This window comes from Hyla sarda, chromosome 8, assembly GCF_029499605.1.
Source record: "Hyla sarda isolate aHylSar1 chromosome 8, aHylSar1.hap1, whole genome shotgun sequence".
NCBI classification, from domain to species: domain Eukaryota; kingdom Metazoa; phylum Chordata; class Amphibia; order Anura; family Hylidae; genus Hyla; species Hyla sarda.
Window position 1 is genome coordinate 139,521,010 of NC_079196.1, and position 13,153 is coordinate 139,534,162.

The following is a 13,153-nucleotide window of genomic DNA, read 5'->3' on the forward strand; positions in this document are numbered from 1 at the left end:
ACATACCGATTAAAAACAGGGGACTGTGTGATATGTGAGGACTCGAAACGCCCCATGACCAAATTAGCATAACTGGGGGGCGAATCGAGTCCCCATCGCACAGCCCCTGCATTGTCTGTAAATGGTATCATTAAAACTAAAAATATTGTGTTCTAAAATAAAAAAAATAGATTCGATAATGAACAGTACTTGGGTGAGTGAAAAATTGCCATCTGAGAGGAAAACCTCCTTTATGGCCGCTAGACCTATAGAGGTGGTAATATTAGAATAAAGTGCACAAACATCTTTTGTTCTCTACAACCTTTTGTTCTCTCTCTTCCCTCCTATCTTAAAGATTCTACACAGCTAATTAGGGAGGTTAGCAATATTATTTTTCCAGCTGATTTTTTGTTTTTGACTCTTGATGTTTGTGCACTTTATTCTAATATTACCACCTCTATAGGTCTAGCGGCCATAAAGGAGGTTTTCCTCTCAGATGGCAATTTTTCACTCACCCAAGTACTGTTCATTATCGAATCTATTTTTTTTATTTTAGAACACAATATTTTTAGTTTTAATGATACCATTTACAGACAATGCAGGGGCTGTGCGATGGGGACTCGATTCGCCCCCCAGTTATGCTAATTTGGTCATGGGGCGTTTCGAGTCCTCACATATCACACAGTCCCCTGTTTTTAATCGGTATGTCGCCTTTTATAGGCGATATATTGATGACCTGTTCATTATTTGGACAGGCTCTTCTTCTCAAGCACATGATTTTGTTGACACTCTTAATTCTAACACCTGGGGTCTAAAATTTACCATTCACTGCTCTTCTTCCTCTATTGACTTTCTTGATCTTCAACTCAGAAAGGATTCGGATGGCCGTATAAAAACAAAAACATTTTTTAAACCAGTGGACATAAATAGTCTATTGGATTTCAATAGTTCCCATTATCCCCAGTGGATCCGTAATGTGCCCTATGGGCAATATTTGCGTATCAGAAAAAATTGTACATCTAATTCTGACTTTTTGGAACAATCACGTATTTTACAGAATCGCTTTAGAGAGAAAAACTATCCAAAATCGATTCTAAATAAAGCTTTTAATCAGGCTAAGGGACAACGACAAGAGGATTTGATAATTGATAAAACTAATGCGAATGATATTAAGAAAGAAATTATAAATCCCACAATCGATAAATGTCAAATTGATTGTAAAAATAATAAAAAATCCAAGAAGAATTATAGTCATAATTTCGTTACCAATTTTAATTGCGCAGCACCCAAGATAAAAACAATATTCAATAAATATTGGTATATATTAAAAGGTGATCCGATACTTAAAGATATTCTACCTGACCACCCAGGTGTCACATTCCGCAGATCACAAAATCTGCCTAATTTGGTGGCCCCCAGTGACGGTCTTAAGAATAATCGTTTTGTTGTATCTAATCATGTAGGACAGGATAATGGCACTATCCCCTGTGGTAAAATGAGATGTAAATGCTGCATCATGATAGAAAAAGGTGATAATTTTGTTTGTAATATTTCGAAAAATGTATTTCGGATTAAGGGAACGCATGATTGCGAAAGCAGCTATGCGGTTTACCTTTTATCTTGTATTTGCGGTTTGCAGTATGTGGGCCGCACTGTTCAGACAGTGCGGTCCCGCATGAATAAACATCGTTCTAATGTGGGAAGACAATTCATGCTACACAGTGTCTCACGACACATATGTCAAATACACTCTGGGAATTTTGACTGTCTTAAATTAAAAATCATTGAAGTCATACCATCTATTATAAAAAATCGTTTCCAAAGGCTAATTAATAGAGAATCATATTGGATTTTTTCACTTGGTTCCCTTTTCCCTGGTGGTTTAAATGAGATGATTGAGAACGCTGTGTGACTTGACTTGCCTTCTATTATCATAACATATTATAAATATATTACAAATTTATTGACACATTTTATATTTTATATTTTATGTATATACATATCCAATTTTTCCAGTTGGGTATGTGGATATATATAATTTTGCTATTTATTTATTTTTATATATATTTTTTTGTATTTTACAATTTTTTTATATGTGTGTTTTATGAGCTCCTGCCTATTGCTTTTATTCCAGCAATGTGCGGGTTAACTGTTGTGTATAAATACCCTGTGTATCTCCACCCTCAACATGCCTGATGAAGCTGGTTATCCAGCGAAACGCGTTGCATGCCGGGTAAATAAACCATTTTACCTTTGAAGTCCTGTGCGCTGCCTCTATCCTGGTTTGTTCCTTGGAGGGATCCGCTTAATTTCTTCGCCTGTTTGTCCAGGAGCAGCTGCCGCTCTTCGCCCGTTGCAGGGTCACTTCACGCCTTCACCATAGTTGTACTTGGTCGCAGTACAACTAGACTTGGTGAGCAAGTTCTCTTGTCTATTATCTTTGCTTTTACATTACGCTATCACACTAGGAGCGCTCTCCTTGTTTGTCTATCCACTGAAAGAAGACAGAGAAGATAAGAGTGTTATCTGAAGGGGAGGATAACAGTGCACGGGCTGGGGATGTATAGACTGCAGGGGAATAAATCTCGGACTGGGGATGATTTCTGTGTGTGAAGGGGGGGGGGACTCCTGAATGACACATGCTGGGAGTTGTAGTCCCTGTTATGTGTGTGTATGCTAGTGTTTACAAACCAGTGGTGCCTCCAGCTGCTGAACAACTACAACTCCCAGCATGCTCTGACAGCCTTTGGGCATGCTGGGAGTTTTAGTTTTGCAACAGCTGGAGGCACACTGGTTGGGAAACACTGTCCTAGCCTATTCAGCATACACATCATGTTACACCAGTGTTTCCAAACCAGTGTGCCTCGAGCTGTTGCAAAACTACAACTCCCAGCATGACCTGACAGTCTTTGGACATGCTGGGAGTTGTAGTTTTGCAACAGCTGGAGGCACACTGATTGGGAAATACTGGCCTAGCCTATTATGTATATTACAAACAAAGTGCATTGTTTCACAGCCAGAATGTCTTCAGCTGTATCAAAACTACAACTCCCAGCATGCCTGGACAGCTTTTAGCTGCAACACCTGAAGGCACCCTGGTTGGGAAACACTGGTGTATGCCCTATATAGGTGTGGTGAACTACAACCCCCAGGAGACTACAGAGGCAGCATGCTGGTGTTATACCACAGACTGAAGACTCCTGAATGACGCATGCTGGGAGTTGTAGTCCCTTTTGTGTGTGTATGCCAGTGTATCCCAACCAGGGCTGATTATATTAGTGTGCTGTGTATAAGGGGGCTGACCCGGGAAAATAGTAGGGTGGGTAAAGGGCGGAACGAACAAACAGTAAAAAAAAGGAGCCGCCCCAAATCAACAAGGCATGTGGCATGCTGGGATTTGTAGTTTTCAGCACAGCACGAAACAGGAAATAGAAGCAAAGATAGGAAAACAAAGTGGGGGATAAAAAGACAACAAAGAATGGAAATACAGTAGCCTAAACAACAAGAATAGAAATGAAAGAAAACAAATAGGGTAAGTCAAAAACGGAAAAACACATTGACCACCGGAGTACCCCTTTAAAATAGAATAAGGAACAAAATAATTGTGTAAGAATTTTTACAGACTACGTAAATAACCCATATGTGGCACAAAACATTTTCCTTAAAAAAAAAAAGAAACATCCATAGTAATACAGCTTCATGCACCTTTTGGGATGGGTAACGTACCGAGACTTTTTTTTTTTTTTTGAGGCTTCACTATTGTTTATGTGCCTGTTGGTGCTGCGCTGTCTTCCTTCCTGGTGTAAACTCCTGCCTCAGCGCAGCAACGAAAGACTCCGCCCACCAGCGTCACAAAATGCGGGCTCAAAATAAAACAAAAAGGCCTCCAGAGTACGGATTTTCATCGTGCGGCATAGTATGTTTTTTTTTTAAATCAGATATTTTTATTAAGATTTTAAACAGTTTTACAACAAAAACAATACACCATCAATAAACCCCCCCTCCACCCACCCCACCCACCTTACAAACAAAACGTCCGTCTCTCCCCACCGCAGCATCAATAATACACACTAGTATTGAACTAGAGGTTCAAATATACCCATATCCCAATGAACTCGCTCCCTTACATCTTACACACATACCGCAACAAGCAGCACCTACAGGCATTCCAACAGAGCTACCAAGGAAACACAAAGATAGTGAGTAAGGAAGGAAGGATGCCACATACAGAAATCCCCAGAATTCGAGCCAAACATACCACGGCAAGTACAGCCCAAGGACTCAGTCATTTACGAGTCAGTTGTCGGGGGGTCAAAATAGTGAACCCAGGGTCCCCAAACACCATAAAATTTCCGTTCAACATTACGTTTAATATATATCCCTTTCTCCAAGCGCACTATCTGCCGTAAACTTTTAATAAGATCAGCCACTCCCGGAGGAGACGGTCTGATCCAGAACTGCGCAATCAGTTTCCTGGCTTGATACAACACCCGTAAGATCCCCACTTCTCTCAATGAGGGTTCTTCATCACAGCCAATATGGCCAAGTAAGCATACCTTAGGTTCTCTAGGCAGTGTAACCCCATAAATATCCCTGATAAGATGTAACACATCAGCCCAATATATATCTAAGACGGGACACGCCCACATCATGTGAAGCAGATGAGCCTCCAACGCACCACACCGAGGACAGGCAGAGTCAGACCGCACCCCAATAGTATGTAAGAATAGTGGGGTCTTATACACCCTGTGCAAAAAGAACAGCTGCGACAGTCTATTAGACTCCGACAGGGACAATGACGGGGTAAGCGACAAAGCAGTAGACCATTCTTCGTCACTCAGCCCGCCAAGGTCTCTCTCCCACTTTGTTCTGACTGTTAAGGGGAAACGTTCATGATAAAAACCCAAGAGCTCACCGTACAGCCCAGAAATAACTCCCGCAGAGTCCCTCTTCATAACTACAGATTCAACGACCCTGTTAGTTTGTACCTCCAGCAGTCGCAGCCGATTCTGAGTTTCGTACACATGACGGAGTTGCAGGTATCGATAAAATGAGGAACACGGTAAAGCGAACTCCTCCTGCAAATCCTCAAAAGTTCGGACTACCCCCTGTACAGCCAGCTGCCCCACTTCGCACAGTCCCTTTCTCTCCCAATAACCGGCATCCACAAAAGAGCAGAATACTGGCAAGCCCGGGTTACGCCACAGCGGTGTACACGACATGAAACTTGTAATACCTAGTAGCTTACGCGTGTGGCCCCAAAGCTTGCAGAGAAGCTGAGCAGTGGGAGAGGAATCCGGAGGTCTGGTCAGGGCTCCAATTTCCAGAATATACAATGGCAGGCATAGTATGTTTTTAATATTTTTTAATTTCTGAGGAGGGTGGATGGGTAGTTGCGGGATAGTGCAGCTATTTAGTGCCAGGCAGGCCAGTCAGGGTGTCACCCGATGCGGTACGCCCCCCCCCCCCCCCCACCCCCCGTCACTCTCTAGCAATGCTACTGGTAATAAAGGGTAGATAAAGAACTTCAGCTATTAACATAAGGGAAAACTTTTCTGCTTTAAAAAATGCTTTTGTAAGCGGGTTTTCCGGGTTTTGCTAACGTGTGATTTATTTATCAAGGTCGTGCGACTATTTGATAAATTGGTCACATGTAAGCAAAAGTAAGTTTAAAAACAATTGTCATATAAAAGCCATATGTTTGAAAAGAATGATAACTCTCCTTCTGAGTTGTATTTCTCTGGGACATTTTCATATATATCTAATATCTGAGCCATTAATTAACTTCTACTTACCAATAGTATTTTATTAATAGTACTTACCAATTAGTAATTACCAAGGCTGTAGCTTACCATTCACTGGCTTATTATGTGTTTTATCTTCGATTATTTACAGACTTAGCAAGTGCATTTTACTCTCTGAAAGGACTAAGGCATGTGATTGCCTCCAGACAACTCTATTAAACATTTCAGAAGTTGATGAGTTGGAAAATAAAAGAAAAATTGGAATAGATGATTGGGACGATCACAGCAGTGCATCAAGTTACTTTTTTGAGGTAAAATCTATTTCATATATCAAGTAATGTAGCATTTGTTATTTATATAACCTTACCATAATTATCCTATACATTTCAAAATGGGTAGCAAGAAGATTAAAAAAGGGTGCTTTCAAATTTTGTTTTCAGTGCCCTTTAGAAGTTCATGTTTGTAGGATTTCTTCACAGATGCCACTGTATAGGCATATAGTGGCGTTGGTTACCCAATAGGCTCCAATGTTAATAAAAAGTATATTGATGGTATTCGTTTTTTTTTTTTTACTAGATATCTCTGTATGGAATAGCGAAGTAGATTTGCCCTTTTATGTATTGCAGAAAAAAAGGAAACCAGTGTGTTTCAGATATATTATACACCCTTTATCATATCTAAACATATTATTGATGATTGTGCATTAAGGGGTACTCCCCTGGAAAACATTTTTTTTAGCCTTTTCAGTACTTATCAGCTTCTGTATGTTCCAGAGGAAGTTCTTTTGTTTTGAATTTTCTTTCTGTCTGACCACAGTGCTCTCTGCTGACACCTTTGTCCATTTTAGGAACTGTCCAGAGTAGAAGCAATTCCCCATAGCAAACCTATCCTGCTCCAGAAAGTTCCTAAAATGGACAGAGGTGTCAGCAGAGAGCACTGTGGTCAGACAGAAAGGAAATTCAAAAAGAAAAGCACTTCCTCTGTAGTATACAGTAGCTGATAAATACTGGAAGGATTAAGATTTTTAAATAGAAGTAATTTACAAATCTGTTTAACTTTCTGGCACCAGTTGATAAAAAAAAAAAAAAAAATGTTTTCCAAGGAAGTACCCCTTTAAACATGTAAGCGTTACTGTGAATAAAAACAACTTTTCACATGTTAATCACACATGTGAAAAGTTGGTGATCTCGACGGGTCTCTCTCCTTCTGCAATCTTGAGTTATTAGTCAGTGAAGCAGGCGGCATTGCATAGACTTCTATATAGAGAAATGGATGGATCTCTTGGCCTGCCGGAGAGCAGAATATTTTCTTGGCTAATAACTCACGATTGCAGCAGATCTCAGTAGTGAGACCCAGTGGGATCAACAACTTTTGACATGTCTGATCAACATGTGAAAAGTTGTTTTTAATTACAAATATCTCTCAAATTAAGAGCTCCACATGTCCCTAGAGTGCATGCATAGAAACACACATATGTTGGCTCCATGATCTACTGGTGTTGATGGGGCTGGAGCATCATCTTATTTTTGATCTTGATACGACACCCACCCGACCTTGGGTATATCGCTGATGCTCTAACCTACATGTGATGGAAATTCTTCCACCCACATGCTAGTGCTGATAAATGTTCATATGTAAACCATATGTAGTGTGATTCTTCACTCATTTACCTTCTATGTGTCTACATATATTAATTTGTTAACAAGATAAAAATAAAAAGGGAGTATTACTTCTGGATATACAGTGTTGCATGTTATCTTAAATATACATTGCATTTAAAAAGTTTTTAGAACCTTTCCCCTTTTTACATTTTGTTATGATGAGGCCTTGTGTTAAAAAAAAAAAAAAAAAACAACATGTCCTCCCTTCATTGTGCACTTAATGCCCCTTAATAATCGAGCAGAATTTTAGAAAAGACAATATTAGACATTGCAAATCTATTAAAAATAAAAACATTTATACATTTTGCATGGCCGAGTATTCAGACCCTTTGCTTTCATGCAATTTTATCAGATTTATCTGCGGGAGCCTCACATTTATTTTCATCATCTATGAGATGTTTCTACACCTGTGGTAAATTTAGTTGATTGGACATAATTTGCAAAGATCTCACAGTTGCAGGGCTGCCATCAAAAATTCCGGGGCCCCTTACACAGCTCAAGGTCTCCTCTCTCCCCATGGCACATGTTGGATATTATTAAAGTATCGGGCTCAGAAACATAAAATAATACCTCCATTTCAGGGCGTCTTCTCTGTTCGGAGTTGTTAACTTTTCTCTCTCTTCTCCATCTGTTCTGGGTCATCATGAAGACGTCTCCCGACCACAACTTGTCTTCACCGAATCTGCCAGACAAACATATTAGGATTCTTGCTACAGCAAAATTCTCACCTTACACCCCCCCCTATATATATTACACTGCCCCATATAGTATTAGATTCCTCTGTGGCCCTGTATAGTACTAGGCCCCCTCACATTGCCCCCATACAGCATTAGGCCCCCTCATATTGCTCCCATAAAGCTCTCTCACATCGCCTCCAGAGTAGCAGGCCCCCTCACATTACCACCATAAACTAGCAGGTCAGAAACGTTGCCCCCGTAAAGTATTAGGGCCCAAACATTGCCAGCATGGAGTATAAGGCCCCAAGCATTGCCCCTATAGATTCCAATGCCCCCTTATATTGCCCCATAGGTTATTATGCCCCTTACTTTCTCCTATAGATTATTATACCCCCTTATATTGTCCCATAGACATTATGCCTCCTTAAATTGCCCCATAGATCATTATTCCCCCTTACATTGTCCCATAGATCAATATGCCCCCTTACATTGTCCCATAGGTCATTATGCCCCCTTACATTGAATAGAAAAGAAAAAAACTTCACTCACCTCTCCATCGTTCCCCCGCAGCTCCTGTCCTTTTTCTTCTGTCTTAGCTTCCTGCGCAGACAACATCATTAGGAGCTCCTCATTAGGCTCCTTCCTGTCACGTGAGCCGCCACTACACGTTCAACACTGTGTGCGTCTTAAAAGCGCACTCAGTTTTGAAAGTTGCAGCCCTTCGGGGATTCGGGACAGGTGTCCTGAATCCCCTGGCGGCCTCCCCTTCAGCTGGGGGGGATGCGACGGGGCCCGCAGTTGAAGGGTCCGGTTACCCCACTGCAGGGACGCTGTCATAACGGTTCCTAGCATGGGAGTTACAGGCCGCAGGGTGCAACCATAGGGCTCCGGGCCACCTGGAGGCCCGTGCCTCTTACTGGGGTACTGGCTGTACCCCCCTGATGGCAGCCCTGCAGAGTTGACACATCAGAGCAAAAGCTAAGCCATGCGGAAAGAAAATAAGTGCCTATATAGCTCAGAGACAGGATTGTGTGGAGAGCAGTACAAACACTTTCTGCTGCAAGAGCATGGAAGTTTGGAACAGCCAGGACTCTTCCTAGAGCTAGCCACCCCACTACGCTACACTAAATAATCAGGGCAGAAGGCGCTTTGTTAGAGAGGTGACCAAGAATGCAATCATCACTGCAGCTGATTACAAAGATCCTGTGTGCAGATGGGAGAAACTTCTAGAAGGTCAACGATCCTAGCAGTAAATTTCCTCCAAAGCAACAGCCTGAGTAGAATGGCGCTGGACACACAAGTACGGACTAAAATAATTTATTCACCCATGATGCAACACGTTTCACAGATAGACTGCTTCATCAGGCATACCTATTTGTGAAACGTGTTGCATCATGGGTGAATAAACGATCTGAGTCCCTACTTGTATGTCCAGTGCCATTCTACTCCTGTTGTTGCTTTGGAGGAAATTTACTGCTGCGAGTGTATCACAACATCATGGGGCAGAGAGTACCATATTCTCACTGCTCTTACAGTAAATAATCCACATCTGTGATGATTTGAAACCTTCTTTCCTCTACATAGTTACATAGTTCATAAGGTTGAAAAAAGACCTGAGTCCATCAAGTTCAACCTATATCCCTAATGAGTCCCTACTGAGTTGATCTAGAGGAAGGCAAAACAACCTCATACTAGAGGTAAAAATTCCTTCCCGACTCCAAATCTGGCAGTCAGAATAAATTTCTGGATCAACGTTCTGTCCCTATAAATCTAGTATGCATAACCAGCAATGTTATTACTCTCCAAAAATGCATCCAGACCCCTTTTGAATTTCAGATTTCCCCATGACCACCTGCTCTGGCAGAGAGTACAAGTTGATGTAGAAACCTTCTTTCCTTAAGACGTAGAGGATGCCCCCTTGTTATTGATACAGTCCTGGGTATAAATAGATCATGGGAGAGATCCCTGTATGGTCCCCTGCTATATTTATACATAGTTATAAGGTCTCCCCTAAGCCTTCTTTTTTCTAAACTAAATAACCCCAATTCTGATAATCTTCCTGGGTACTGTAGTCCTCCCATTCCCGTATTACCTTGGTTGCCCGTCTTTGAACCCTCTCCAGCTCCACTATATCTTTCTTGTACATTATTCTATGTGTGGTCTGACTAGTGATTTGTACAGCGGTAGAATTATTTCCTTGTTGTGGGCCCCTATTGAGGCACCCCATGATTTTATTTGCCTTGGCAGCAGCTGCACGAAACTGGTCACTACAACTAAATTTACTGTTAACTAAGACTCCTAAATACTTTTTTACATCACTCGTCCCAAGTGTGCTCCCATTTAATACATAATCCCAGCACCAGATTATTTTTCCCCATGTGCATAACCTTACATTTATCAGTGTTGTACCTCATCTTCCACTTCCCAGACCAAACCTCCAACCTATCCAGATCCATTTGTAATAGTGCACTGTCCTCTATAGTGTTTACCGCTTTACAGAGTTTAGTATCATCTGCAAAGATTGATACTTTACTATTCAACCCCTCTACAAGGTCAATAATCAATCTATTAGATAGAAGCGGACCCAAGACTGACCCCTGTGGTACCCCACTAGTAACAGTCACCCAATCAGAATAAGTACCATTAATAACCACCCTATTACTGAGCCAATTACTTACCCACTTACATTCTCCCCCAGCCCCATCCTTCTCATTTTATGCACCAATCTTTTATGTGGTACCGTATCAAATGCTTTGTAAAAATCCAGATATATGACATCAAGCGATTGCCCCTGGTCCAGTCTGGAGCTCACCTCCTCATAAAAGCTGATCAGGTTAGTTTGACAGGACCGATCCCTCATAAATCCATGCTGATATGGGGTCATACATTTATTTTTATCAAGATACTCCAAAATAGCATCTCTTTTACATACAACCAAGCATAATTTACATACAACCAAGGTTAAACTAACAGGCCTATAATTCCTAAGGTCACCTTTTGACCCCTTTTTAAATATTGGCACCACATTAGCCATGCACCAGTCCTAGGGAACAGTCCCTGTCACTATAAAGTGCCTGAATATTAAAAATAGGGGGTCTGTCTATTACATTACTTAATTCCTTTAGAACATGGGGGTGAATGCCATCTGTACCTGGTGATTTGTCTATTTTGATTTTTTTGTAGGCAGCACTGTACTTCTTCCTGGGTTAGACAGGTGACCTGTACAGGGGAGTTTACCTTATCTTGCTGTATTTCACCTGGAATTTCATTTTCCTCAATGAATACTGTAGAGAAGAATTTGTTTAATATATCTGCTTTTTCCTGATCCCCGTTTATAATTTATTCTTTATCGTTTTTTTTTTTTTTTTTTTAAAGGGCCAGCATTTTCATTTTTAAACTTTTTGCTATTTATATAGTTAAAGAACATTTTGGGGTTAGTTTTACTCTCTTTGGCAATGAGTCTTTCTGTCTCTATTTTTGTGGCTTTCACCTGTTTTTTACATATTCTACATTTTTCTCTATGGTTTAATGCTTCTTCACTGTCGTCCTGTTTTTAGTAGTTTAAATTCTTTATTTTTGTCATTTATTGCCCCCTTAACATTTTTATTCATCCATATTGGAGTAGAGAATGCCCCCCTTGTGATCGTTACTGGCTTAGGTATAAAAAGATTACTAGAAAAATCTCCATGTCCATTCATAAATTTGTACATTGTGATCAGAGCACCACTAAGGCATCTTTTTTCCAAACTAAATAACCCCAAACTTGATAACCTGTCTTGGTACTGTAATCCTGCCATACCATTAATTATTTCTGTTGCCCTCCTCTGCATCCTTTACTGTTCAGCCATGTCTTTTTTATATACAGGGGCCCAAAATTGGACACAATTCTCCATATTCTCTGCGTTAGATCGCGGGAGGCGGCGCAGGACGTAAATATACATCCTGCGTCGTTAAAGGGTAGCTCCCACCATCCTATATTTTTTTTCTGTCCCTGCCTATTGCCAATCTATCCCTAACCCCCTCCCTGCTTTTAATTTTTATTTTTACTATATTAAAAATGCCTTTTGTCTGCCTGGCGGTGTGCTCACTACCAGGCAGACTTCCCCAGCAGGCACCACGTCACTGATGCCTGCTGGGGGGGACTTCTGCCCTTAGTTCATCTACACAGGGTGCCTCCAGCTGTTTCACCACTACAACTCCCAGCTTGCCCTGACATCTATTGGCTGTCAGGGCATGCTGGGAGTTGTAGTATTGAAACAGCTGGAGGCACCCTGTGTAGATAAAATATTAGTTACTTGCGGCGCTAGCCCGTCCCCTCCGTCTCCCTCCCCCCGCGCCATACCCGTTCCCTCGGTCACAACCCACCCCACCCCGCATACCCTGTTCCCTCCTTTACAAACCCCCCTCCCGCATACCCCGTTCCCTCATTACACTTAATGCAGAGTCCAGCAGCGGGCGTGCTGGGACAGCAGTGGCGACGAGGCGGTGGCGGCGGGGAGCCAATGCGCTCACTCCCTGCCTGTCAATCAGCGAGCACAGGCTGAATGAAAAAGGACCGATGCCCGACCCCATCAGTCCTTTTTCAGGCGTGACGTCACGCCAGGCTGCAGCCGGCCACTGGGAGGGAGACCCCTAGTGGCCGGTTTTCAAATGTAAATTAAAGCATTTTAATAAAAAAAATAATAATAATAAAAGTATATTAGAGAGATGTTGTAGTACATAAGTACTACAACATATCAAAAAATTAAGTTGGTGACAGTGCCCATTTAAGGGATTAAAGGAGTGATCCTGCTTGAACCCATGTTTATGCTGTGTCAGAAGGTTATTAACATATTCCAGAATAGCATCTCTCAAAAAACCCTTAAAAATCGTACCCACAACAGATGTTAAACTTACAGGCCTATAGTTCCCAGGATCCTTTTTTGACCTTTTTTTTTGAGTATTGACACCACATTTGCCAGTCCTTGGCATTTACATTGTCATTATAGAATATTCATATATAAGGGATAATGGTCTGGGATGGATGCTATATGGGCCTTTGTGTATTTTTATCATTTGTGTATTTGTGTCATTTATCTTCTGTACTTTTATT

At 41.3% G+C, this 13,153-nt stretch overlaps 1 protein-coding gene across 6 annotated transcripts in view; it reads left to right on the forward strand.

The window, feature by feature from the left end:
• TNRC18 (trinucleotide repeat containing 18) overlaps nt 1-13,153 on the forward strand; it is a 968,701-nt gene that overhangs the window by 557,940 nt on the left and 397,608 nt on the right. For all 6 annotated transcript variants that reach the window (XM_056534534.1, XM_056534539.1, XM_056534536.1 and 3 more), the window contains one exon: nt 5,875-6,034. In XM_056534534.1, the coding sequence (XP_056390509.1) occupies nt 5,875-6,034 (160 nt within the window). The remainder of the gene's footprint in view (nt 1-5,874; nt 6,035-13,153) is intronic.